Source organism: Meles meles, chromosome 1, assembly GCF_922984935.1.
Source record: "Meles meles chromosome 1, mMelMel3.1 paternal haplotype, whole genome shotgun sequence".
Taxonomy (NCBI): domain Eukaryota; kingdom Metazoa; phylum Chordata; class Mammalia; order Carnivora; family Mustelidae; genus Meles; species Meles meles.
The window spans coordinates 110,773,605-110,799,928 of record NC_060066.1 but is presented as its reverse complement, the minus strand read 5'-3'; the positions used below and the strand labels follow the sequence as shown (position 1 = coordinate 110,799,928).

Here is a 26,324-nt window from a genome sequence, read left to right as displayed (position 1 = left end):
CATTCTGGCCTGGATCTTTTTATTAAGTTAAGAGACAGAACGGAGGAAGGGGCAGGTAAGGGAGGTAATGTTAAAGACACTGGCAGCAGGACAACCAAAACAACCAAGTTACACCAGTATGCCCTGCCTTCTTCCTTTTTTTTTTTTTTTAAAGATTTTATTTATTTATTTGACAGACAGATCACAAGTAGGCAGAGAGGCAGGCAGAGAGAGAGGAGGAAGCAGGCTCCCTGCTGAGCAGAGAGCCCGATGTGGGGCTCGATTCCAGAACCCTAGGATCATGACCCAAGCTGAAGTCCTGCCTTCTTCCTAAAGCCATTTCCTTCAATAGTAACAGGGAGCACAGGCACTCTGCAAGTCGTTAGTATACTTGTTTTCAGTTTCACAAGAACTCTGGAAACCACGGAAGAGCAAATCCTCCTCACCTCCCCACAGTTACCTTCCAACCCTCTCTTTCTCTCCTTTCTTCTTTCCTTCCCTACAGACAACCGAACAGGGACAGTCTTCAGGAATCCGCTATTTGGCTCCACTGGGGATGGGGGAGGGGGGTGTGGTTAAAAGTGGAAGAGGCCGTAGAGGAAGGTGAGAAGCAATTTAGGAGAAAGAGTATCGAGAGGGGGAAAGAGAGGTCAACGTGGAAAGGAGACATGGTGGAAAAGAGTGAAAGAAAACTGAGGGGAGAGTTGTCAGAGAACTTGCTAGGAAAGACGAAAAGATGGAGGGAGACAGGTAAAGGGCGGTAAGGGAGTGAGGGGCAGGTGGAACATCAGAGGGGGGAAATGGGCAGGGCGGGAGTTCCGGAATCAGGGCCGGGACGCCGGGGATTTGGGGCCAGCGACCAGAAAAGAGTGAGCAGAGGGTATCAGGGAGACGGGTGTCAGAGAAATCAGAGCTGTGCGAGAACCTGAAAACCCATTCGGGGATTTCGGGGCAAAGAATCCACGCGGATGCCTAAGCGCAGAGGGCACGGGGCTCTTACCGGTAGTTTGGGGCTGACCTCGCCCTTGCAAAAGTGGCAGAAAAACCGGTGCGCGGCGACAGCGGCGCCTGCGCCCGCCCCGGCCGCCGAGGCCTCCGCCATCTTTCTCTTCCGCCGCGGCTGTCCGAGAGGGCAGCGGCCGGTCCCTTGTCAGGCCGCTACCACCCGCCTACGGTCGCCGCCTTGGCCGCTGCCGCTTCCTTAGCGCGGCGGACCGCCTCAGAGCCCGCGTCGGTCACGTGAGCCCGCCGGGCCCAGCGAGCCGGCGGCGCGGACGGCGACCCCGCTGCCCGCCTCCCAGCACCAAAGAGGCGCAGGAAGGAGAGTCCGCCCGCCGCAGCCCGCCCGCCGGCTCCTCAGACAGCGGCTCGCAGGTCCTCCAGCCTTCCAGCGAGAAGAAAGAAAGAGCGTCACCGGAAACCACTGAGACTCCGGGGTAGAGCGGCCCGCGTTGTTCCTCTTTACCTCCTTCCTGGCTGTTCGTCTTTCTGCGAGACAGGGCCGTGGGCTCCCCCTCTGCCCCGGCGGCCCGCGGGAGCCGCAAGAAGCCGCCGTGGGCGACTCGGCGGCATTAGATTGCATTGACCCAGAGGTTAGTGGAAAAAGCTACCTGGACGAAGCGGCCCTGTCTCTGGACGAGGGGACCAAGTCTGGAATGGGAACCTGCGTGAAGGGAGTGAACAGCCAGGAGCTAAGCTCCTTGGAAGTGCTTTTCCGGGATGGTACAGGGTCTGGGGATGCTTCCGCAAAGACGTGAGGATGGGAATATTGAGCTGAGAGGCAGAGACTTGGCCTCTGGGGATTTGGGCAAGTAAATGAACAAACCGATGTTTGGGAGCACTTGGGATAATAAGGAAATAATTATACTCTATAGTCATCTGTGTCTGTTTCTGTTTGTGTCTGCTTAGTGAAGGAGTAGGAATTTTAGAATTAAATACTGCCCTTCAGACAACATACTTCATCTCATCTTTTAAACACCCAGTTGAGAAGCCTTCCTTTACCTCTAAAGATTTTATTTATTTATTTGAGAGACAGAGAGCACAAGCAGGCAGAGAGGCAGGCAGAGAGAGGAGGAAGCAGGCTAACTGAGGTGCAGAGAGCCTGATGCGGGACTCGATCCCAGGACCCCGGGATCATGACCTGAGCCGAAGGCAGAGGCTTTAACCCACTGAGCCACCCAGGCGCCCCTACACCCAATTTTTAAGAAAAATTAGAATCACACGTAATCCCATAAAGGTAAATTTGGCGTATAATCTTCCAGTCTTTTTTTCTCTGTATATGTATTTTTTCCGTAATAATTGAATTTTCCTCTACATTTTGCTTTCTAACCTATTTCTTTCACTTAATGAACAATTTTCTGTGCTCATACGTATTATACTTTGTTTTAAGTGGTGGCTAGTATACCATCATGTGGGTATGCCATCGTTTATTGAATTAACTTCTTATTGTTAGATACTAGGTTTTTTCTAGTTTGTCACTATAAGAAGAAGAATAACAGTGACATTTTTATTGTTTTCTTGAGACAGTATCTAAAATGAAATTTTAAAAATTTTTAATGTCAAAATTGCCCTCCAGAAAACACATGAATTTACACTCAGCAGCTTTACCTCCAGCGTAAGAGACTCCTCAGTACAATGACTCAAGCAGAAATTAAACTTTGCTCACTGTTGCTGCAAGAGCATTTTGGAGAGATTGTAGAAAACATTGGAGTCCATCTAATCAGAACAGGCAGCCAGCCACTGAGAGTAATTGCCCAAGACACAGGAACATCTCTGGATCAGGTATGTGTGGGTGACATTAATTTGCTTTTATTCTTTTTTTTTTTTTAAGAATTCATTTATTTTTTTTTTGAGAGAGAGAGAGGGAGATTGAGAGGGAGAAGCAGACTCCCCGCTGAGCAGAGAGCCCAATGTTGGACTCAATCCCAGGACCCTGAGATCATGACCTGAGCAAAGCTTAACAACTGAGCCACCTAGGCACCCCTAGCCATCTCTTAATACTTATTAAATTGTTGGACAAAAATTGGCAACAAAAATGAGCGGTGTCTTTAGATCTTTTCTCTCTTTTGGGTCCTATCTAGGTGAAAAAAGCCCTTTGTGTGCTCATCCAACATAACCTGGTGATGTATCAAGTGCACAAACGTGGTGTAGTGGAGTATGAAGCCCAGTGCAGCCGTGTGTTGCGAATGCTTAGGTATCCCCGGTACATCTATACTGCCAAAACACTGTATAGTGACACTGGAGAGCTCATTGTGGAGGAGCTGCTACTGAATGGCAAAATGACAATGTCAGCCGTTGTGAAGAAAGTGGCAGACCGACTCACAGAGACTATGGAGGGTCAGTACTGTATCCATAGCTGTTAGCAAAAGCGTAGATTGGCTGGCTGCAGGACTGGACCCTGAGCTAACTTAAGCCGTCTCATCGGCCTCTTTCCGCTTATTGTACAGATGGCAAGACCATGGACTATGCTGAGGTATCAAACACATTTGTGCGACTAGCAGACACACACTTTGTACAGCGTTGCCCCTGGGTGCCTGCCACTGAGAATTCAGACCCGGGGCCACCGCCACCTGCCCCCATTCTTGTCATCAGTGAAAAGGACATGTACCTGGTTCCTAAACTTAGTTTGATTGGTAAGGAATTTTGACCCATGGGACGGTGACTTGCCCTAGTGGTGGATTCTTCCTCAATAATTGTTAAATGAATGAATGAATCAGTTATCACGAATTTACCCTGTGCTAGATACTCAAGTCTCTGGCCTTTTGGGGCTTAAGTCTAATATGAAAGACTTTGATTAATCAGATAACCACATGAGTACTTATGGAGGAAAAGTATGAGGTGTTTTTTGTTTTTTGTTTTCTTTTTAAAGATTTTCTTTATTCATTCATGAGAGATAGGCAGGGTTAAGGGGAGGCAGAGGCAGAGGGAGAAGAAGGCTCCCTGCAGAACGGGGAGCCCGATGCATGGCCCTGGGATCAGGACCCAAGGTGAAGGCAGACTCTTAACCGACTGAGCCACCCAGGCACCCAAAAGTATGAGATGTTATGAAAATATTTAACAAGGGACTAGATTTATCGGGGTTTAGAGCACATGCTTCTTTGAGAAAGTGGCATTTGAGCATTTGAGCTAGATTTTAAACTAACCAATGAAATAATGTATGAAGGGGTACAGAGGATAAACATTTTTGGCAAAAGTGCAGTGAGAAAAAATAGGATAGCTGAGGAAGTAAAATATGGGTTAGTGTAGTTACGGGACAGTGGGCTAAGAGATCCATGTGATGAGTATAGAAAGGCAGGGGCTAGATCATGCAGGATCTCATACAGTGTCTGTTCTTTATCCTAAGAGCAAAGGAAAACCACTAAAGGATTTAAAGGACATGACATGATCTAATTTGTATTTTTAAAAGATTTTTCTGCTTGCAGAAAGGATGGGGTAAAGATAAAATATTGACAAACCCAGTGAAAAATTAGATACAGAAAGGTGAAGGAGACAGAGGTGTCAAGAATGACTGTGTGTCTGACTTGCATGTCGAGGAGGATGGTCCTTTTTTGCATATGTGGAGCTTCAAATGACTTCATCATTGCCTTGAATTTCTTGTAGCTCCTCAGCCTCCCCAGCAACGTTAACCTAGAGGCAGCTGGAGATGTCTTGGGATGGAGGGACACCTGCTCTGAGGTTCAGTGATTTCCTATATTCAAATGAGATGTAACCCAGCTATTCACCTGTTTTATTTGGCAGGGAGGGGTAAAAGGAGAAGATCATCTGATGAAGATGCTGCTGGGGAGCCGAAAGCCAAGAGACCAAAACATAGCACAGATAACAAAGAGGTAACAGGACTAGGAGTCCTCACCCTGAGGCAAGGCAGAAAGAGCACCTAGATAACAAGCCCCAAGAGAGTTCACAAGGTTGAGAAGTATTAAGATTATGAACATCATTAAATATTGACAAAGAATAAACTAACAAAGTGTAAACTCCATTGCTGTCTCCCTTCTGAGGCTTAACTTACTTCAGTCATTGGACAGAGGCAGCAGCTTATGCAAAAAAAAGGCCTTCTGTTTTCTCTCTCTGAAATAAGAGGCAAGGTCATGTGCTGAGAGCAAGAAGAGAGGGGTATATGGGAGACTTTAGGATACTAGAGAAGAGTTCAGATAGAGAAAGATTATAAATGAATTTAGAGAATCTGTATTTAGATATTGTGAATTTGTCTTGTCAAGGCACTAATCCACATGATTGATTTTTTTCTACTCCATGTAATTGCTACTAAGAAATAGTGAACAGTTAAATCCAAGCTCCTTTCCAGAAAACTCACCACATTCACTGTGTCTAAATGTTTCCCTCTAATCCTTTTCTCCTCCCAGCCCACTCCAGATGATGGGATTTACTGGCAGGCCAACCTTGACAGATTCCACCAGCACTTCCGTGACCAAGCCATTGTCAGCGCAGTTGCCAACAGGATGGACCAGGTGATACCTAAGTGGGTGGGACGGTGGCCTGAATCAGGAACATTCACTTATTTGCCAGATGTGGCCATTGGCATATAGCCAGAGCCAGCACAGCAGAGTGAATTCTGAATTGCAGTTCACTTTTCAAACCCAGACCAGCAGCGAGATCATGCGGACTATGCTTCGGATGAGTGAGATTACCACTCCCTCTGCTGCCCCCTTCACCCAGCCATTGTCTTCCAATGAGGTGATTTTCATGTTCTTATACTACTATTCTGACAGACTGTTGGATATTTTAATTCTTATACACAGACCCTGGGATGAGGTTGAGGTCTGAGCCTTTGAAAGACTTTTTATTGTTTGAGGTGAGACAAGGATTCTCTTCAGGTGGTAGGTACTGAAATATTTGGTCTCAGGGATCCATCCTTTAAGAACCTAAACCATTCTCTTAGTCAAAGTAAAGCTATTCCTAATTGTTTGAACAGAATTCGCTGTTTGGAATCTGAGAACCTTTGTTGGTGCTCAAAACATTATTTGGCCACTTATATTTGTTTTGTTCAGTGTACTTATTTTGTGTACTTTAAATCTATTTTTAGTATATGTGTTTCTTAAAACATGAATACTTAATGTATCAAATGCATTTTATTTATATTCTATTTCATTATATTTACCCATATTAAATATAGTTATATTTCCACTTTATAGTATTTTAAAAATTTTAAACTTATTATAAAACAAAAATTTCAGGCTTCTTTTCTTTCAGCAAAAGTAATTACATGACCTACATAGAAATGTATAATATTTGTAAGTTGTAGCCCCTGAACTTTTAGGAATGGTGGACATGTTCTGTATCTTATTGTGTATCTTATTGTGTAGTTACATGGGTATATGTAATTGTCAACACTCATCAGACTGAACCTCTAAAATCTGGGCTTGTTATTGTATGTAACATACCTCAGTTTAAATATGTATATAATTTTGTGTGATCCCAGCCCAGTCCTGGGGATTCTTGTTCATAGTTTGATACCTATATTTATTCAGACCTTTTTTTTAATGTGGCTATATGTATATTTTTTAAAGTAGTTGTATGTATTTTTATGTAGTTATATGTGTATTTAGCTTTTATGTAGTTATATGTATATTTTTTAGCAAAAAATTTATGTAGTTATATGCATTTTCTTTAGCAAAAAAAAATAGGATTATACTCTATAACTGTTCAAAGGTTGCTTTTTTCATATGACAGTGTATCGAAGTGTATCGAAGCCTTCTTTTTCATGTCAGTATATATAGATCTCATTTCCTTATGGCAATTTCATGTTCTATTTAGTGGCCATGCTGTACTTTATTTTAATTAGTTCCTTATTATTGTACATTTGGATTGTTTCTCATTTTTTACTCTTATAAACAGTATCGCTATATATTTGGACATATTTATACTTGTGATACCTGAAATTAAAACACCTTTATTTCAATAATGTCAGCAATTCTCAGTTCCCAAACCCATTTTCACCATCTCTTTTTGCTCCATAGATCTTCAGATCCCTACCTGTTGGCTATAACATCTCAAAACAAGTTCTTGATCAGTATCTCACTCTGCTGGCAGATGATCCAGTAAGTCTGTTTTTTCTTTTCTTCTGCTGTGCTTACAATTTATTTCTGCCACTGAAACCTGTTATCCTTCTTCTGTAGCCTCATTTTCTACCTTCCTAGCTCAGACAGTTTCTCTACCATCATCTGATAGGAAGGCTACCTGCTACAGACTCTTGGCCAGATTTGCTCCTTTGGAAATAGAATCACTGGACTTTCCATTCAGTTAACACACTCTTTGTGTCTCTCTGTTTTGTTTTTGTTTTTGTTTTTGTTTTTTAATAGCTAGAGTTTGTTGGAAAGTCTGGCGACAGTGGTGGAGGAATGTATGTCATCAGTATCCTTACCCATTATTTCCTTATAGTCAGGCAGCCTGAACTATGAAGAAGAATGGTGACTTAATGCAGAAAAGATTAGATAATATTCAGTAGACTAAATAAGTCAGAAAATTGAACTAATACATTGATGATAAAGAAGTAAAAAGGACTTTTAATTAGCCAAATTTTATTAAACAAAAGCCTGACTTAAATCCTAGTAAATTGAGTTATTGAAATACTTACATACCATAAATGAGACCAATGTGAAAAACAAAATAGCATTTCAATTTTGAATTAGAGATGTAGGATTAAAACTAAGATCACAGTGACCAGGCCAAAACATTATTGACCTTAACGCTCTGCATGAAGACCTGCATAAAGCTCTCGGATCCCTAGCCACAGCCACTCTGGAGTCTGTCGTACAGGAGAGGTAAGATGGTCACCCTGCTCAGGGTTGGAGTCAGACACTTCCTTTCCACACTTTATTTGAATAAGCAATTTGATCATTATGTAGGCACCCAGTGTTCACATATCTTGGTGCATTTTGCCCATTTTTCCACTGGATTGCTACAGATCCTGTCCACTACTGCTCTTCACTCTAAATACCCTACTGCCTAATTCCTAATGATGCCATTTAACCAGGCTTCTGAAAGCCTTTACTTAAAATTCAGGAACTCGGGTACCCAGGTGAGTCAGCAGTTGGTAACTCCTTCATGATTAGCAGTACCATTAACTATCCGTGGAGTTTTAAAAGGAATCCCTGACCACTGTTCCTCTCTCTGGTCCTGGCTCCATACGTGGAAACAGAGCAACCGCCATTTATGACTAGGAGCTAAAACTAATCTGTGTCATGCCATTTGCCTTCTTTAGTCTTTATTCCTTTCCAGGTTTGGGTCTCGCTGTGCCAGAATATTCCGTTTAGTTTTGCAAAAGAAACACCTGGAACAGAAGCAGGTAGAAGACTTTGCAATGATTCCAGCAAAGGAGGCAAAGGATATGCTTTACAAGATGCTCTCGGGAAATTTCATATCACTCCAGGTAACCAGTGGCATAACAGTCCCCAACCAATGGAGCTGGCCGAGGGTGAAAGAGACTTCTGAGGCAAACATCCTGAACCCCAAGCAAACTCTCTTTCCAACTCTGAGATAGGAAAAGGAAAAGAAAAAGAATTATAGAGACATAGCAAGCACTTGAAAGAGAAGTGGGAAACTTTAAGTAGCCTGGTTAAAAAGAGGCACAGCCATGAAATCACCCCAGAATTGCCCTTTCTTTTTTTTCTTTTTTTTTAAAGATTTTATTTATTTATTTGTCAGAGAGAGAGAGCACAGGCAGACAGAGTGGCAGAGGGAGAAGCAGGCTCCCTGCGGAGCAAGGAGCCCGATGTGGGACTCGATCCCAGGACGCTGGGATCATGACCTGAGCTGAAGGCAGCTGCTTAACCAACTGAGCCACCCAGGCGTCCCCAGAATTGCCCTTTTTCCTTAGTTCTTAGTCCTTGTGATTTGTCCTTTCCTCAGCCCTTAAGTCTATTATAGATGAAATCTGCCAATGGTTTCTGTTGGGTCCTCACTATGTGCACAGCCATGTAGTATGTCCTATGAGGGAACAGACAATGGATCTGGGAGTCAGAATCACAGTTCTGCCTCTGATCCAGTTAACGCTGCCTGCCATCATTTTCTCATCAGTAAAATGATATAAAGAATAATATTTGGTATGATATAATACATAATGTGATAATAATAATAAAAAGAATAATATGATATAAAGAATAATATGATTTGTCCTAAAGATCAAATACGAACAACGTGGCACATAAGCATTGCTCAGAAAATGTTAATTGCCTTCTCTTTCTTCCCCACTGAGGATGCCTACAATTAAATAGAAAAAGCTCTCCATGTGGCTGATTTTGCCACAGATGCTGAATGACTGGGGAAGAGGAAAGTATAAGTGAAAGAGCTGAGTTGCTCTGAGGTGTTTACTTTGCCATTTCTGAAGAACAGTATGATTTCTCTTCTCTTTCTTTCTATGGACAAATAGGAAATTCCCAAAACGCCAGACCATGCCCCATCCAGGACCTTCTATTTATATACCGTGAACATCCTGTCAGCTGCCCGAATGTTGCTGCACAGATGCTACAAGGTGATTTCTTCTGGACCCTCTCCCCATTCCCTCCACACGGATAAGTCTCACCCTCATGCCCCCTTTAGCCATTTTACTTGAGCTACTAAATAGAACCATATGCATTTCTTCTCTCCCCTCAGAGCATAGCCAACTTGATAGAAAGAAGACAGTTTGAAACCAAAGAGAACAAGTGAGTAGCATTTTTAGTTGAGTAATTACATTTTTCAAGGTCAAAGTCTTGAAGGGAAATATCCTGTGAAATAAGACCCAAGAGAGACAATAACAAATCTAGTTGCACTGAATTATTGGCTTAGGTTGACGTAAATCGTACATTATTCTAAACTGTTATGATATACCCCCAGTGAAATAATTTTGCAGTTTAAATTTATAGGAAATGTACAAATTGGCATTAAACTTTAAGTGCAGATGAGAGGCAGTAAGAGTTTCAGGAGCGAAGTCATATTTCTAGTTAAACTTGTAAAAACTGTCTTTGGGAGGTGGCAATATCTACTTTGACCAGGAACATGGGAGAAGAAAGAGTTATGCAATAGGGGTAATGGGTAAAAGAATCACCAAGAGGGACATGCCTCAGAGCTGTGTTTGTCTGACAGGCGTCTACTAGAAAAGTCTCAGAGGGTGGAAGCCATTATTGCATCTATGCAGGCTACAGGCGCAGAGGAGGCACAGCTCCAAGAAATAGAGGAGATGATCACAGCTCCTGAACGCCAGCAGCTAGAAACCCTGAAGCGTAATGTCAACAAGTAAGCATCATAAATCTCCAACCGATGTTTCAAAATACCTTCCAGACAAGTCCATCTCAACACCCTGTTACCCTTCCAACCTCACCCAAGCAAACCTAAACTCACCCTCTTCTTCCCCAGCTCAGTTGGCAGAATTTAATCCACCTGTTTCCCCAGGCTTAAAAACTCTGAAAGCAGGGGCACCTGGGTGGCTCAGTGGGTAAAAGCCTCTGCCTTTGGCTCAGGTCAGGATCCTAGGATCGAGCCCCGCATCGGGCTCTCTGCTTGACAGGGAGCCTGCTTCCCTTCCTCTCTCTCTGCCTGTCTCTCTGCCTACTTGTGATCTCTGTCTGTCAAATAAATAAATAAATAAAAATCTAAAAAAAAAAAACCTCTGAAAGCATTTCAGCTTCTACTGCCTTATTGCACACTCTTGTTCACCAAGCCTGTTGATTTAACTTCAATAATGTGTCTCAAATCTGGCCTTTCATCCTGGTCTTCATGCAGGCCTTCATCACTTCTTTCCTGGACCTTTGCAATCATCTCCCCCTTCAAACCATCTCTTAAAATGCCCTCAGTGCCATTCTCCATGGCCTCTGATCTTAAATAATGAATGTTCAGTCTGTGTAAATGCTTTCACTTTTTCACTCAGGTTGGATGCCAGTGAGATCCAAGTGGACGAAACCATCTTCCTACTGGAGTCATATATTGAGAGCACCATGAAGAGGCAATGACCCAGAAGAAGAGCCTTTCTCAAAAAATCTGGGGAGGTTGGAAGGAAAAATAAAGGAGGCGCCTGATGCATTCTCTGCAGTGAGATACATTGCAAATTCTTTTTTTTTTTTTTTAATTTATTTGAGAGGGAAAGTGAGCAAGTGTTTGCGCATGAGAGAGAGCAGGAATGAGCAGGGGAAGAGGGAGAAGCAGACTCTCCACTGAGCAGGGAGCCCAACATGGGGTTTGATCCTGGGATCATGACCTGAGCCAAAAGCAGTTGCCCAACCGACCGAGACACCCAGGTGCCCCCATTGCCGATTCTCATACTGAAATGCCCTCTCTATCTCTACTGTCCAGAAAACATCAGAAAGAGTTTGACATGTTTTTTAAAGTTTGCTGATCCTGTATTATCCTCATCATTGTATTCTCCACTCATCAGATCTCAGTGGGGGAAAGGACCTCAAATCAACTAGATTAATCATCTATCGGATGCATTATTTCCCACTAAGAAGTTAAGCCAAGCCTGTGTTTGAATATCCGCGGCAGTGGAAGAAATTTCTTCCTAAGCAGTTCATTCCATTCTCAAAAGGCTACCCCTATTCTTTATTTTGTTAAGTTGTAATCACACACACACATACACACACACACACACACACAGTATAGGGAATATGAAAGATAACCAGAGGGAAATAAAAGCTATTTTCAGAACTAGCAGGTGGATTGGCCCCAGCATTCACACTGGAATCTATGGCTAAAAGACACTTGCCAGCTCCAGGCTTCTAGCACATCTGAAACCATGTATGTAAGACACTTAGCACAATGCCTGGCATACGGTAAGGACTCAAGAAGTCACTACCTTCCTCTTCTCCATGGTTTCTTAAAAGCAGCAATTCTAAGCTTTCTCTCTCAGTGACATGGATAGATAATTAACCTAGCTGATGTAATTTGTCCCAGCAGTTCATTAAAGCAGGTAGGTGCTATTACAATCTTCAGTTTCCTTTTCAATGTCCATTCTCTCTAATTCATTAAGATTAATGAATTTAATTGATCCATCGAGTGCCAGTTAATTGCTAGCCATTATGCTGGATATAATATACCAGGATCAATAAGTTCCTGTCTCTGCCTTCAAGCCACTCACCATTCTTTACTGAGCAACTGTTATGTGCCCAGGAGTGGGCTAGGCTTTAGGAATACAAAGATGAATAAGCCTTATACACACAGCCTAGTGGGAGGAGACAAATACAAGGAAATACTGGGGGGCTCTAGCAGAAAAATACTATATACAGAGAGGCAAGAGGGAGAAGGGTCAAGAGCGAAGGGGATTGCAGAGAAAGTGATAATCTGTCTTGTGAAAGAAGAAGATTTGCCGGGTAGGAGGGGGAAAAGGTCCCAGAAGGAAGCAGAGCCTGGTTCCAGGAAGAAGTGCAAATAGGATATAACCAGAAAACAGGGCCTAAGTCCTGCCAGCATTGAGGCTGGACAGCCAGCAGGAGCAAGGGCTGGCATTGGGGGGGGGGGGGGGGGGTGTTCCTCAATATACTGTGCTTAGTAGTTTATCTTCTCCTAAGCAGTGGGAAGCAAGATGATGAGATCTGTGTTTGAGAAAGATCACTCTGGAAGCACCCTAGAGAATGAATTGGTAGGGGAAGGACTATTTGGAGATGTGCAATAGTATCTCTGGCAGAATACGAGTAAAGCTAGGACTAGAACAATGGAGGCTAGAGAGCAAGACATCCGAGAAATTTTAAGGAGGTAGAATCTGCTACACTGGGTTGCCATTTGAGTGAGAAGAAAGAGAAGGGAGGGGACAAGAATATTTCCTGGGTGTCTGGTCAAAACACTAATTTGAGGTGATATCTACTATAGCAGATAGGTGTAGAGAGCTACAGAGGTGTGCTTAAGTATACAAGGCCCATAGCTGGTGGGAGGGGACATGTGAGTTGAGAAATCATCCAGTCTGAATCACTCTCCTAAAGAGAAGCGGGGGGGGGGGGGGGGGGGGGGCGGCGAAGAGGAGCCGAGGGATTAGAGGCTTTCTTCTTTGTCATTTACTAGCATTGCATCCCTGGCTCATGCCCAAGGCTTCTGCCTAAATTTCCCCGGCCTCTCTCCGACCCGGCCCAACGCTCGGGGCGGCGCCGCTGGGCCAGCAGAGGGCGCCAGGCGGACCGCGGCCCAGGACTCGCGTTATGGCCGCCTCGCGGGTGCTGCTGCTCCTGTCCGGGCGCCCCATGTCGCCGAGCTTCGCGCAGAGTGTGTGTCGCCTCCTGGGCGCTGGGCCAGGGCTCGGGCCGTGGCCCACGCACTGCGGCTTGAAGCAAGGACAACTCGTCCTCTCGAACGGGCCATTCCCAGGCGCTTCGACCACGCTTCCGCTCCAGGTCGGGAGAAAAGGGAGCGGGGTGGAGGGCAGGAGTGGGGTCGGGGGTAGGGTGTGGAGCTGGTGCCAGAGGCCAGGCTCGATCAGACTCGACCTCCTCCCCCATCGCGCGGCGTTGCCCGATTTTTGCCCTGCTTCTGAAGCCTTAACCCAAACGGCTACCCACCCTCCGCACTCCCGCCAGCGACCCCCTTTCTGCCCTTTTGTGGCACTGGACCAGCAGCAGCTCAGGGCTCGGGGGGCTGAGCTGCCCACGAATCGAGGTGTGGATCTGGGTGTGGCCGTCATTCTGCAGTCCAGCGACCAGACTGTCTTGTTAACCCGAAGGACAAACACCCTCAGCCTTTCTCCCAACCTCTGGGTACCACCAGGTGAGTGCCCTGAGAACAAAATTCCAAGTTCAGGGAAGAAAGTGGCCCTTCACCAAGTGCTAGTCCCAGTCTCAGGAAGACAGAGAGGCCAGCCTACAAATATGGCGAGTCCCCTTTTCACAAGGAGTTGCAATGGCATCTGTGCCAACTGAAGGAGAGGGGTAGTATAAATAGTGTGGGGGGTGGGGGGTGATTCCTGACCAAGACCATCACCGCTTACCTATTGGTCCCACTGTTCTTGCAGGTGGGCACGTGGAACTTGATGAAGAGGTAACCAATCAGCTAACCCGACCTTCACCGGGCCCTGAAACCAGAGACCTCTGCCTGGGGCTGCCTTGGGTGTGGGCTGAGGGAGGGGCAAAGAAAGGATTAAAGGAGACCTGTGCTCTCATTCCCAGCTGTTGGACGGAGGGCTCCGAGAGCTTTGGGAGGAGAGTGGATTGCAGCTGCCCCAGGACCAGTTCTCTTGGGTCCCTCTGGGGTTATGGGAGGTGAGACAGGACCCTGGAAAAGGTCCCTTCCTTATTTAACCAAGAGCCCTCAACAACTTTGAACCCACCAAAGCCAAAGAACAGCCCTACATGTGCCTGGGCCAGAGGAGAAACAATTAACTGTGGGTGGATGGTTTGGAGTCTCCAAACCCACAATCCTCACCTATGTCCCTTCTGCACCGTCTCTACCCTCCACTTCTTCAGCTATATTTACAAAATCTCAAAAAGAGATAGGAAGTTCTTATTTTTGCTGTATTCTCTCCTAGTCTGCCTACCCTCCGAGGCTGAGCTGGGGTCTCCCCAAATACCATCACATCATTCTCTATCTTCTCGTGGTCTCCCAGGAGTCACAGCAGCAGCTGCAGGTAGGGCTGACAATGCAGGAAGGAAATGGGGGATTGAGACCCAAGCAGACTAATTCTGTGACAGGGGTGGGGGGGTGGGGGGGCGGGGGGACAGTCAGAGATATCCAAGAAATCCAATAGCCTCCCCCCTTGCCCCTGCTCCAGGTCTCTCCCCATTCCACTTGTGGGTAGGCTGCAATCACGAACAGGCCTCCTAAGAGAGGCCACGGCTAAGGGATCTAACTCTCTGGCCCAGGGCCGGATCCAACCAAATCCAAATGAGGTGAACGCCTTTATGTGGCTGGGACCAGATGTAGCAGCTGCAGTGGCCACCACGGAGGATGGTACAGAGACATCCAGGCATCTCCCCCAGGAGCTACCACCCTCCATCCTGTAAGAGCTTTGGCCCGACCCTCCAACACACCAATGCATACTCATTGAATAGTCCTACCTCTTTCCCCTCCTCAGGGGGGAGTTTTGTGTCCTGGGGGAGATTTAGGGAGTGGACTGGTCAGCTGATGATGAAGGGGGCACATGATATCAAAGACACTGTCCATCCAACTCCAAGGGTTCCTGCATCAGCTGGGTTTGAGTCCCACTCCCCGAAAGGGGCAAGTCATTTAACCCTACTTGAACCTGTTCCTTTTGGTAAATAAGGGAAACATCCACCCACCCCTCTCCTCCTGTGGCTGGGAGGGTTCCATGGAAGAGGGCTAAGCCACAGACAGGAGCACAGCCCAGACAGGAGCCGTCATTATGCAGTATAGTAGAACTAGAGGAGGATGGAGGAGCTCGACCCCTGGCCTTGCCCGTGTCCACGCTGCTGCGGACAACCCCAACCACAGCTGAAGGAAAAGAGAGGGTCAGCTCTGGGACCAAGTTTGCCCTCAGGCTCTGGCTGCAACATCTGGGCAGGTAAGGGTAAAGGACTTGAGGGCTCTGTGACATCAGGCTGAATGCTCTATGAGGGAGAGGAAGGAAGAGGAACTCCTCAGTGGGACACCCCTCCCATGTGAAAGTAGGCCCAGGGTCTGCAAGGAAGAATAGAACATGGGCCCCCTCCCTGCAAACCAGGGCCCTGGAAATGGAAGTGCATAATCCCCCTGGCCCCAGCCCACCTCCAAGACACTCACAGACATTCACAACCTTTATTATGGGTAAGAACTTCGCTACAACTTTGAGAATAAAAAGTAAAATTACAACATAGGCCCTAGGCTCTGGAGGAGCCTGAAAAAGGAGAATGGGGAGAGCATGAGGTCTTCCCACCTCCCAGAAAAGGTGCAGAATGAGCCAGACCTAACCATGGGGCCATGGGCCTTTCGAAGCTCATGGCCCAAACTGGTCAGCATATGAAACATTGTGAACTTAAATATATAAATAGAGACCCAGGCAACAGGCCAGGCCCTGTTCCCAAATCCCTGGGGATCAGAGCTAAGGCCTTATGTCCTCCTCAGTCATACTGGGAAGTAGGGAGCAGGGGAAATCATCTTTGGAGTATTTTGGTTTTTCTTGTTTATGTACAAAAAAATCTACAACCCAAAATAGAGTTCTCTGTCCCTATGTCTGCCTGTCTCAGCTTCTCTACCTGTTTGATCAAAGAGAACGGAATGGACATGAAGAGACAATGGATGTGGGGAAGGAACAGAACTGTAGGTTTGGGGAAGAGAGGGCATCTAGGGGACAAGAGAAAGACCCTTTCCCCATGAGGCTCCAGCCAATTCAGCCCCTCCCCCAATTCCCAACCCAGCCCATGTGCCTCCCACTGCCTAGGTTAACATACCCAAAGGAATGTGCCAGCCATCTAAAGAACATTTCCAAAAATAGAACCCAAATGTCCTTAAAAAGAGGTTAAATATTAACCCTTTGGGTGCTGGCCTTGTTAGGCAGAGAGAAGGCCAAAATCAGGTATCCATGAAGGTCTTTCTGACCTTGGGCCAAAGGCCCCTGAGGAGTCAGAGTAGCCAGGAGTCTGGACTCCACAGAGTACTTGCTCAGTGTTGGGAGGCAGTGAAGTTTCCATCGTCCAGGGGACTCAGTCCAGGGAAATGATGTCTGACCGGCAGCCAGTCAAAGAGGGACCTGAGGACAGGGGTCCTCCAGGCCCCTCCCTCAAGGCCCCCCCGGGAGCCACAATGCTACTGACACGGCCAGGAGGGGGTGCTGGAGTGGTGCTGCGGTGAGAGCTCCCCAATGTGGGGGCTAGTGGGCCCAGGAAGTGGGAAGGGGTCCCTCGGTACTGGAAGAAGTGGCCAAGGGCATCCTGTTCATCTAGCGAGGTGATGACGGAGGGACCATAGTGCTGGGAGGAATCAAGGGCACAGTTTAAGATTTTCTCCTGACTTCACCCGCCTCCCAGTCACTCATCTCGGAAATATCCTGGGATAAATCAAACCCCCTGGATCCCCAAATAGCCTCTGAGAAGCAGAGGAGACTCTCTTTCCCCCACTTCCTCACCCCACCCATGCCCTACCCCTACTCCCTGCCTTGAGACAGCCCCTCCAGCTTGCTAGGTTCTTGGCCTTGTGGGCATCTGAAATGCATGGAATGTCTCTCTGGGGCAGGCACAGTGCTCAAGTGCACATGACTCTGTGTGGGGGGGGGGGGGGGGGCAGGGGGGTGGGGGCAGTGGCGGGGAGGTTGGAGGGAGAGCAGTCGGGGGCGGAATTTTAAAAACTCAAGACAGAACAGTAACAGGAGATCAAAGAAGACATGGGTGAGAATCTGAAGAAGCACAGGTAGGGTCTAGTAGGGAAATAAACTGCCCAACCCCTGTCCCCCAACCCCTGCCTTTTCTCACAGAGAAGCAGATTTAGGTCTCAGGGGAAAATGGGGGGGGGGGGGCAGGGCATCAGTGCCTAGAAAGGAATCTTCAGAGATCTGATAGCTTCATGGGAGAAGAGACCACTTACCTGACTTTCAGTCTGGAGGAAAGAAAACAAATCTAAACCTGGTAAGAAAAAAATCAGAATCAATCTCCTGTCTGACCCCCCAAAAAACCCCCAAAGAAGTCCCTTGGATTATAGCCTTTGCAAGAGAGCCAGAAGTCTTTGAAAAGGAACAGGGGTTCTGATCTCATTTGGGGGCAGTGTGGCAAGGAACAGCCCACATTGTGATCAGTGTCCTACCTTGGATATCGGCCCCCAGTGGGAAAGCAGGTGGGTAATCATGTAGTGGGAGACTGGATAGGAAATCCCCGCCCAGTGTGCCCATAGCAGGGCTCCGTAGCACCGAAGATGGCTGGTGACCAGATGTCAGGACTCTGTGAGGAGAGAGGAAGAGCTGGGGCAGCCAGCGAACCACAGATGCCCTTACCCAGCTCAGCCTCCTGAGTCCCCTCTCTGTTCCAGGGTTTGTCCAGTGATCAGAAGGCATTCCTGACTTCTTCCTCTGCCCCTCTGCCGTGGACTCAGCGTATTTCCTCATACCCTTTGCTTCCAGGTAGCGCCGGGATGGCAGCTGAGGTGACAGGACAGTGCTTTTTGGTCGGGGGCAGGTCCTCCTCATCTGACGAACTCTCTATTGTCAAGTCAATAACTTCAACCTTCTTCTTATTCTCTGATGGATTGCCCTCTTGGACTGGGCTGTACTGGAGGCCTGCGGGTGGTTAAGAGGACTGTGTCTCAGAGATGAAGCCATCCAAGATGTAGTTCAGCTGGGGGACAGGGGGTCACTCACCATCCAGCCCATACCCTGGCGGGGGGCAAACCTCAGATGCCTCCTTCTTGGGTTTCATTGGGCACCAGGATCCATCTTCCATGAACTGGATCTCATCACAATCCGAACAGGAATTAAGTATCTCCATGAATAAGCTGGGGGGAGGGGAGAGATGGGAATTCACGGGGCTGGGAGATGGCTGGGAACAGTAGCCAGGGAGTTCTGGGACTCACCTTCCTGAACCTCAGGAACTGAGGTTTCCTCGTCTGTAAAATAGGGACATTATTCACTCTACCAACTCTCTTGAGTTGTCAGAATCAAATAAAGTAAGGTAATATAAAAGAGATTTGCCAACTTTAAATCTAAATTTTCCAAACATTCTAAGCACATGTTTCATGTAGTACTTGCAACAAGACAAAAGGAGCAAAGATACCAAACTCCATAAACCATCTCAAAGAGGGCACTGGGAACAAGGATCATCATTTAGGGTCTGAACGGGGGTTAGGATTAGCTAGATCAGTACATCCAGGCCCTCAGAAGAACTTTTGTTCTCATTGTCAATGAGAAGTCAGGTAGTTGTTCTAGGAGATATATTGTATCAGTTTAATGCACTGACTCTGCCTCTTAGTAACAATGAGAACTTTGAGCAAGATAATCTCTCTAGGCCTCAGCTTCCTCACCTGTAATGACCATACCCATCTCACAAGGTTAATTATGAGGATTCAATGAGATGAGGCATGCGAAGTTCGCAGCATGATGCTTAATGCTTTAAATCCTCAATGTTGGAAATATATGCAGTTGACCATGAACAACATGGGGGTTAAGAGCGCTGACCCCACACAATCAAAAATCCATGGATGGGGCGCCTAGGTGGCGCAGGCAGTTGAGCATCCTACTCTTGGTTTCTGCTCGGGTTGTGATCTCAGGGTCATGAGATCGAGCCCCATGTCAGGCTCCACTTTGGGTATAGAGCCTGCTTAATATTCTCTCTCGCCTGCCCCACAAACACGAGTTCCGTCTCTCTCTCTCTCTCTCTCACAAGTAAATAAATCTTTTCTTTTTTTTAAAGTCTTTACTATTTAAAAAAAAAAAATTCATGGATAACTTTTGACTCCCCCCAAAACTTAACAACAGCCTACAGTTGACCAAAAGCCTTACCAATATCATCAACAATCAATGAACACACATTTTTTATGTTACGTGTATCATATACTGCATTCTTCTAATACAGTAAGCTAGAAAAAAAAATATTAGGAAAATCATAAAAAAGAAAATACATTTATATTTGCTATGCTGTATTGAAAAAAAAAATCTGTGTAAAGTGGACCTATACTGTTCAAAGGTCAACTGTATATTATAAAGATAAAAAATTATACCAATACATATAAAGGGATTGATAGGTGAAGAGCTGGGGTTCATGGGAGGGGAAGGAAGCTCTCTCAATATATAGATGGGGGGGTTGCTAGTGGAGGTCCTAGGTAAGAGGAAGCAGAGTGGCCCTACCCATCAATGATAAGAGATTCATAAGGAGCCTTCTTGTCACACACAGGACATGTCCATGTTGGCTTCTTCTCATTCATCTGTAGATAAAGGGCAGCATCGAAGCTCTGCAGGTGGGCGCAGGTGAGGGCCCGACAAGGGACTGTCAGGCGCATCTTCCCTAGCTGAGAAAAGATGAGTTCTCTGGTCAGAGTCCCCACATCCCGGGAAGCCTTACTCTGGTTGCCCTAGGAGCCCTCATCTGGGTCCAGAGTTTAACCCAGCTCCCCCTCCCCCTTCTCATCTCCCTTGTACCCACCGGGCACATGAGTGACACCCGGAGACTCGTAGTGGCCACCTCACTGTCCGGGTCAGCGGTCAATTTCTCCTTGACTGAAACAAGAATGAGGCCAGAGCCACGGGGTCAGCAAAGCTGGAGATGAAGCCCAGGAGGCGGTAAGGCCAGAAGCAGACGACTCTGGCTGAGAGGCAGCCACGGAGAGTGCCTTTGGGGGCCGGGGGGATGTCACATGAAGACTGGCTGTGAGGGAGAGTTCCCTGCCCCTAAAGATGCTTAAACACAACTGTGGGACACTGGGACAGAGATGACTTAAAGGGAACTGAAGCATCACAAGAGGGTTAGATCAGAGGATCCTTTTTCTTCATTTTTTATTTTTTTTAAGATTTTTATTTATTTATTTGACAGGGAGAGACATAGCGAGAGAGGGAACAGAAGCAGGGGCAGTGTAAGAGGGAGAAGCAGGCTTCCCACTAAGCAGGGAGCCTAACGTGGGGCTCTATCCCAGGACCCTGGGATCATGACCTGAGCCAAAGGCAGATGCTTAATGACTGAGCCACCCAGGCACCCAGATCAGAGGATCCCTAAGACTCTTGCCAGTCTAGGGGCACCTGGGAGGCTCAGTGGCTCAGCGGGGAGTCTGCTTCTCTCTCTGCCCCTCACCCCACTTGTGCTCTCTCATTCTCAAATAAATAGAAATCTTTTTTAAAACAAGCCTCCAGTCTAAAGAAGCTAGAAGCAGGGTCTATGAGGTGCAAAGCAGATGTAAAATTGAGAACGCAAGGGTGTCCCTCAGTGCCTGAGACTGGGCTGACTTCTCAACAACAAAGACTGTTAAGGGGCTAGGGGTAGGGTTGAGGTTCGTGTGTGATGTGAGGTATACTGTCACAAGAGGGGGATGGGTCTGACCATAAAGGCCGGAGGACCAGGAAGACTCGGATCCAGAGCAGGGGGGAAAGAGGAGCAAGATGTTACTCACTCAGTGCCCGAGAGTGGTCTGGGTTCCGGATACCCTTTGCTCTGAGTTTCTGTAGAAGGGTCCCCGCAGTCAGCTGCCTCACCAGGTACACAGACAAGGAGTAGTTCTACGTGGAGGGAGGGGGAGGCAATTAGCCTCTGCTCTGCACATCACCAGCACCTTCCTGACCCTCTGTCCCAGGAGGACCACAGATAGCGGGTTAGGGCAGGAAGACCCACAAAGAGGAAGATGTCTTCCCCAACTCCGACACTGGATGCTGTCCCCCTCACACCCTGCAGACTTCTCTAGGTTCCCTGCCCCAGCCCTGCTCACCCGTCCAAACTCAGATGACCAGTTGACCACGATGGTGTTGGGAACAGTGGCTGAGAGACGAGCCAGAGGTGTGATGTTGATGGGGCGGCTAGGCCTCTTGGGCTCAGCCCCATTCTTTGTAGGGGGAAGGTAACCCTGGGGAAGGCAGACATGAGTCAAGACATTTTTATCTCAAGTTACTCACTTCCTGGAGGGAAGACCAGCTCGCTCAGTGACCAAGGACATGGGGGCCCATTCAGTGACTCGCAAAACTACAGCACTATTGAGGGTTGTGTGTGGGGTTCGTTCCTGGGGACAAAGGAGAGCTTATTCATCGACCAGGGAAACAGAAACCTACTTCCTGAGTTCCTGAGGAGGAAGAACAGGGATGCCCCACTTCTTCCAACTCTTAGCTCTGAGGTCATCACTTCAGAGAAGTCTTCCCTCAACCTCTGGGTTGAACTAATGTGCCTCTTTGGGTTCTGACAGAACCCTTTGTGCATCAGCCCTATCTCAGTATTCTTGAGATTGTGTTAATCCCTTAGTGAACTGACAACCTACGACATACCCAGGCACTGTGCTAGGCATGGCTCCTTCGTAATAGGTTTGCACTAAACATTTAAGAACTGAAAGAGGGAAGGGGTCATGGCCAGAAGAAGGGAAGAGCATTTACCGGCAGGGGGCACAGTTTCCCATTGACCTTGACAAAGAGGTTGGGGGGAAAATAATCCTCCTGGGGACAGCTGGTCTCACAGAGACAGAACCTGGTAAGAGAGAAGAAAGGATGAGAGGGTGGGGGAGGTGGTTTCTTCTTTCTGGCGGAAAGGCAGAGAATCTGACAGTCTGTCAGAGATGTCTGCACCTGCAGCCCTCAGCACCTGACAAGTCCCAGGGTTGGGGTGCACGTGGCAGAGCAGCGCTATCTCCTAGCCGTGTCCAGCACACCCTGATGGCATTCCCTCCACCAGCCCCCATGCCCACCCAGCAGAGCCCAGCAGGGAAGGGAGGAGGATCCACTCACCTTAGCTGCACTTGTATAGTATAGTCACATTTGGCTCCTGGGAGAACCTCTCTGTGACAGGGAAGGAGAGGGAGACATGTCAGGATATGGCCCCCAGAGGGCAGGGCTAAGAAGAGACGCACAAGAGAATGAGATAAAGCAGGTGCAGGAAGATGGGGACAGGCAGGAGAGCGAGACAGAAGAAAAGAGAGTCGGAGAGCAGAGTCCAGGGTTCACCACCCTGGGATGAGGTAGGAGGGCTGGGAGATAGGTACCTGGATGTGAGAATCTGCTGCACCTGCTGGGGCGTGAGGGCAAAGGTAAAGTGTGCCTCTTCGAACCGCTGGCTAGAAGTGGACGCTGAGAACATAAAAGGGCAGTTATTCCTGAGCCTGTGACAGGCAGCCACAGATGTTGCCCCCAACCCAGGCAGCTGATCCCACAGGACTAAAGTCTAAGAAAGGCTTGGGCGAGAGGTATGGATGCAGGAAGCCTGAGGAAGACAAAGCCATACCAAGGGTGGTCGGCCGGATGAGCTCTGCATAGACTTCATAGAAGGGCAACGGTTTCATGGTGACATCAGGGTGCACAGGCTGGGGCAGAGGAGGATGCATGTCCACTTCACGCTTGGGGCCCAGCAGTGTGCCAGGGGCCAAGAGGGCCGGGGGAATGGGAGCTAGAGGACCAGGGGAGCCGACAGGAGGGGTTCCAGGGGGCAGAGAGAGAAGGGAGAGATCAGAGGGCCCCAGAGTCTTCCGGGGAAAGCGTCGGCGGTAAAGCTCTTTGATCTTCATCTGGACACTGGGGGCACAGCTGGACTTGAGGAGGTGCAGGGCCTTGGCCAGCAGCTCGTGCTTCCGTCCACTCTTGTTCCGGCCAGCAAAGCCGAGCAGCACCTGAAGCTCAGACACCCGGAAGCTCATCACCATATGCTGTGGAGAACAGAGACATTCAAGAATACTGCCAAGGAGGCTGGGGCTGAGCTACCAAGTAGGCAGTGTCCCTTTCCCACACCCCTCCCCAGGGGCACTCATCAGAAAGACACTCTACAGCCGATGGATTACTGACACACAGTCCATCTAGCCAAAGGGACATCTCAGTCCCATTTCAAGAACCCTCAGGTCAACCTTACCACTAGCCCCCCAGAGCTTGAGGAACTCTATCTCCCCATGCCTGTAAGTCAGCCAGGCAGAGCAGGGTGCTGACAGCAAGCCAGCCACAGGCACACCGATGGGTCCTCTACAGCCTACCTCCATCCCTGCCTTGAGCCTAGACACTCCTTTAAGCTGCTTATCTCCTCTCCAGTTCTTTCTCAGACTCTCACACCCATCCCAGCCTCTTGGGAAGAGTACAGGAGGCAGGGAGAAGGAGGGGGAGAAGAGGATTCAGGCCAGAAAGCCCCACGGCACACCCCTCCCAACACTTCAAGCCACCTCAGCTATTTTCCCCAAGCCTCTAAAGCATCTGTGGCCAGGGTTTTCAGGTCAGGGTTCAATACTTGTAACTCCCCCCAAATCCTTTCTAAGCATCATTTACATGAACACCACTCCCTCGGTCCTATTTTTCTGGGAGGCAAAGGCCAAAACTTGGGGCAAAGAGGTTAACAGTAAATCACCGAGTCCAGGCTACCCTCTTGTTTATCTGTTTACTCCATCTGCCAGGAACTAATATCCTGTTTCTCTCCTACATAGAGAAAATAAATGATCCTCCCCCTCCACAGAGGTGGAAGAGGAGAGGGCAAAGCTCTAAGCAGATGGGTGGATGAGAAGAAAGCATGGGGCCTCTGAGCCAGGTTGCAGAACTGCAAGTTCTCCTAAAGGCAGCTGGGCCCAGTGACTAGACCTCAAGCCCACCAAGGGCTATGGCTCCATTTCAAAAAACAGAACAAAGCCAGGAGGCAGGGGGATGAACCCAGCGGTTCAAGGTTCTGTGAGATGTCCTCAGATATGGTTACCCTCAAGACTGTGTGGCAATAGGAGGGCACCAAAAACTCTCTCCTGAAAGGACACCCTTCTGTGAATCTCTGGAAGACTCTGTCATGGGCAGGCCTTGCTAGCCCTCCACAATTCGCCCCGTCAAAGGAGGTTTTATGGCTTTGGGCCCCTTTTGAGGAACGTGATGAAAAACTTGGTTCTTCCATCTTTCTCCCACCCTTATTCTTCTGTCCTGTTTTTATTTCTCCATTAGCTTTGTCAAGAACCTCCCTCTTTCTATCCCATAGTTTCGCACTCCTCGGTCTCTGCCCAAAGACACCAATTCACTAAGGCAGCACCTTCCTCTGAGCCTCCAGGATGCTTCTGCCCCACCCCTCGATCTAGCCGCCCGCACAGCCCCGCCCCCTAGATCTCAGCCGCCTACTGGTACTTCCCAAGGCTCCGATCCCAACAGCAGCCCCAAAGCTTCCATCCTCTCAGCTGCATCTCCCCAGGAGCCTCCCATACAGCTGCCCCCCAGTCCCATCCCCACATCCGCCCCCTACTGTGGCATCTCTTGGCCTCGATCAACTCGCCGCCTATGCTTCTACAGCAGCTTTTACCCCTGGCCCTCCTCCTCCATCTGCCCCAACTACCAAATCCGACTTCTACCCCCCCGTCCCCGCCCCCTGCGCCTCGGCCCCCAACAGCTGCAATTCCCCTCGGCCCCACCCCTACATCTGCCCTGCGGCCCCGCCCCCGGAGCCCCGCCGCAGCCGGGTCCTCGCCCACAACCACTTCGTTCCCACCCCCAGCAGCTAGTCTCCGCCACGTCTCCAGCCCCCACCCGAGCCCTCAGGACCCAGTCTCAGTCGCTTCCCTGACTCGGCGTACCGCCGGGATCAGTCCAGATGGGAATGGGGGAGGGGGCCGGTACCTTTAATTCGCCCAGCTCCGCCATCTTGAGACATCGCAGGCGCCGGAGCCCGAGCCCGAGCTCAGGCCCAGGGACCGGCGCACAACTCTCCACCCCAGCGCCGGCCGCAAATGCCGCCTGCTCCGCCCCGTCCGGCCCCCTACACCTCCCCTTCCCGGCCCCGCCCGCCCAACTCCGGACAGGCCCCAGCCTCAGCCCCTCCCTCCACCGCCGGACCCAGCCCCTGCACGTCTTTGGCCCCGGTGCAAGACCGGAGGTGCAAGCCCGAAAGATCGCGGGGTTCCCGGGGGTAACGAAGAGGAGGCGGACCCGAAGTGCCTGGGGGAGGGGGCTTTGCCACGCCAGAGCTGGGAGGAGATGAGCATTTAGGGAGCCAAAGATACTTGAAATATGGAGGGAAAGAATCGAGAACTGCTAAATCTTAAGAGACATGGGGGAGGGGTGGCGGAGTTGGAGCGAATACCGTCATCTCTTCTACAAGTTTAACCAGCTAAAGTCTAGAGTTCTACCAACTCGGGAAATACGTGAGATCTGAATCATTTCAGAGAAGCTATGGAGTTGTGAATAGTTCATTTCCAGACGGCTGTTCTCAATCCTTCGTCCCCCTCACTCCCTCCCCCCCCCCCCCCCCCCGCCACCAGCTACGGTGTTGCTCGTGGTCCCGCGGTAGGACTCAAACTCGGCAGCAAAAAAGTTTGGTGAGACGAGCGGGACTTACCAGCACAGTTGCAGGGAGCGGGGAGGGAGCTCGGGAGGCTCGGAGGGTGGACTGGGGAGGTGGGGGGAGGGGGCCCAGCGCCGCTCCCGCTGTCTACAAGGCTGGAGGTCGGTCCGGCAGCTGGACGCTGCGGCCGCAGCTCCGCCCGGACAGGAGCTCCGCCCGTCCCAGCGCTGGGGCTAGGGCCTCCCCCTCCGGGGTGAGCCCGCCAGGACCGCTGCGACTGAGGGAGGGGGCGGAGTCTGAGGCGGGAGAAGGAGGGACTCGGAGCCGCGCGCGGAGAGATTAACTCGAGTGAGCGGGTCTGGAGGGAGGACGTTCTTGGATCTCATCATTCTCGTTCTTGCTCGGACCTCTTGTGCTAGTGTACCCGCCTGGGGTGGAGTCCTGCTGCAAATGTGGCCGGATGGACGGGGATCTGCCGGCAGAAAGAGGTTCCTACTTGGAATGAGGCTCTTCTGCCTGGGGGAAAGCCTGGGCTGTAAGAATCCAAAGTGTACCTAAGGCCCAACTCTACCTGTGGTCCCCCATCCCCCTACCCCAAATACACTGTCACCAGAGACCCCA

The 26,324-nt window shown here is 48.9% G+C and overlaps 4 protein-coding genes across 17 annotated transcripts in view; 2 read left to right on the top strand and 2 right to left on the bottom strand.

Annotated features, from left to right (window-relative positions):
• RNF115 (ring finger protein 115) overlaps positions 1-1,342 on the bottom strand; it is a 70,708-nt gene extending 69,366 nt beyond the window's left edge. The window contains exon 1 of one of the 3 annotated variants that reach the window (XM_046008677.1): positions 980-1,342. Coding sequence is in view for 1 of the 3 variants with exons in the window: in XM_046008669.1 (XP_045864625.1) it covers positions 980-1,081 (102 nt within the window). In the remaining 2 variants the exon portion in view is untranslated. The remainder of the gene's footprint in view (positions 1-979) is intronic. The other 2 variants (XM_046008669.1, XM_046008684.1) reach the window with 2 other exon arrangements.
• Positions 1,343-1,416: 74 nt separating this feature from the next.
• On the top strand, positions 1,417-10,996 carry POLR3C (RNA polymerase III subunit C). Of its 4 annotated transcripts, none has more exons than XM_046008628.1 (15): positions 1,418-1,571; positions 2,555-2,760; positions 3,060-3,315; positions 3,426-3,611; positions 4,717-4,805; positions 5,337-5,441; positions 5,557-5,667; positions 6,951-7,031; positions 7,293-7,344; positions 7,694-7,754; positions 8,212-8,362; positions 9,362-9,463; positions 9,586-9,635; positions 10,057-10,206; positions 10,838-10,996. In XM_046008628.1, exons 2-15 carry the CDS (start codon positions 2,614-2,616, stop codon positions 10,917-10,919), a joined length of 1,623 nt encoding a protein of 540 aa, XP_045864584.1. In that variant the 5' UTR covers positions 1,418-1,571; positions 2,555-2,613; the 3' UTR covers positions 10,920-10,996. The 4 variants fall into 4 exon arrangements, with proteins under 4 accessions (XP_045864612.1, XP_045864584.1, XP_045864603.1 ...); XM_046008647.1 differs by having other exon boundaries at positions 1,420-1,571; positions 5,575-5,667; XM_046008638.1 differs by lacking the exon at positions 1,418-1,571 and adding an exon at positions 2,103-2,215.
• A 1,539-nt stretch (positions 10,997-12,535) lies between these two features.
• Positions 12,536-18,061, top strand: NUDT17 (nudix hydrolase 17). Of its 8 annotated transcripts, none has more exons than XM_046020974.1 (8): positions 12,537-13,283; positions 13,506-13,653; positions 13,898-13,923; positions 14,052-14,144; positions 14,411-14,509; positions 14,745-14,881; positions 15,251-15,403; positions 17,836-17,939. In XM_046020974.1, the coding sequence occupies exons 1-8, from the start codon at positions 13,092-13,094 to the stop codon at positions 17,864-17,866; spliced, it is 879 nt and encodes a 292-aa protein (XP_045876930.1). In that variant the 5' UTR covers positions 12,537-13,091; the 3' UTR covers positions 17,867-17,939. The 8 variants fall into 8 exon arrangements, with proteins under 8 accessions (XP_045876896.1, XP_045876930.1, XP_045876938.1 ...); XM_046020949.1 differs by having other exon boundaries at positions 12,539-13,283; positions 13,467-13,653; XM_046020958.1 differs by having other exon boundaries at positions 12,540-13,283; positions 13,467-13,653; positions 17,927-18,059.
• On the bottom strand, positions 15,623-26,077 carry PIAS3 (protein inhibitor of activated STAT 3). Of its 2 annotated transcripts, none has more exons than XM_046020928.1 (14): positions 25,758-26,077; positions 22,704-23,121; positions 22,465-22,549; positions 22,211-22,261; positions 21,863-21,953; positions 21,211-21,345; positions 20,899-21,004; positions 19,941-20,014; positions 19,646-19,806; positions 18,164-18,297; positions 17,914-18,082; positions 17,614-17,747; positions 17,398-17,435; positions 15,623-16,787 (listed from the first exon to the last, which is right to left on the bottom strand). In XM_046020928.1, exons 2-14 carry the CDS (start codon positions 23,116-23,118, stop codon positions 16,521-16,523), a joined length of 1,860 nt encoding a protein of 619 aa, XP_045876884.1. In that variant the 5' UTR covers positions 23,119-23,121; positions 25,758-26,077; the 3' UTR covers positions 15,623-16,520. The 2 variants fall into 2 exon arrangements, with proteins under 2 accessions (XP_045876884.1, XP_045876875.1); XM_046020919.1 differs by lacking the exon at positions 25,758-26,077 and adding an exon at positions 25,040-25,154.
• Positions 26,078-26,324: the final 247 nt, after the last annotated feature.

Coding starts and splice junctions, on each gene's coding strand:
- POLR3C (XM_046008628.1), top strand. CDS start 2,614: ATGACTCAAGCAGAAATTAAACTTTGCTCACTGTTGCTGCAAGAGCAT. Junction 5,668..6,950: donor AGCCATTGTCTTCCAATGAG/GTGATTTTCATG, acceptor TTTGCTCCATAG/ATCTTCAGATCCCTACCTGT. Junction 7,345..7,693: donor TGGAGGAATGTATGTCATCA/GTATCCTTACCC, acceptor CTCTGCATGAAG/ACCTGCATAAAGCTCTCGGA.
- NUDT17 (XM_046020940.1), top strand. CDS start 13,092: ATGGCCGCCTCGCGGGTGCTGCTGCTCCTGTCCGGGCGCCCCATGTCG. Junction 13,654..13,897: donor CAACCTCTGGGTACCACCAG/GTGAGTGCCCTG, acceptor CTGTTCTTGCAG/GTGGGCACGTGGAACTTGAT. Junction 14,510..14,744: donor AGTCACAGCAGCAGCTGCAG/GTAGGGCTGACA, acceptor TCTCTGGCCCAG/GGCCGGATCCAACCAAATCC.
- PIAS3 (XM_046020919.1), bottom strand. CDS start 25,063: ATGGCGGAGCTGGGCGAATTAAAG. Junction 18,083..18,163: donor GCCAGGGTATGGGCTGGATG/GTGAGTGACCCC, acceptor AACCACCCGCAG/GCCTCCAGTACAGCCCAGTC. Junction 17,748..17,913: donor GCGCTACCTGGAAGCAAAGG/GTATGAGGAAAT, acceptor CTCTCCTCACAG/AGTCCTGACATCTGGTCACC.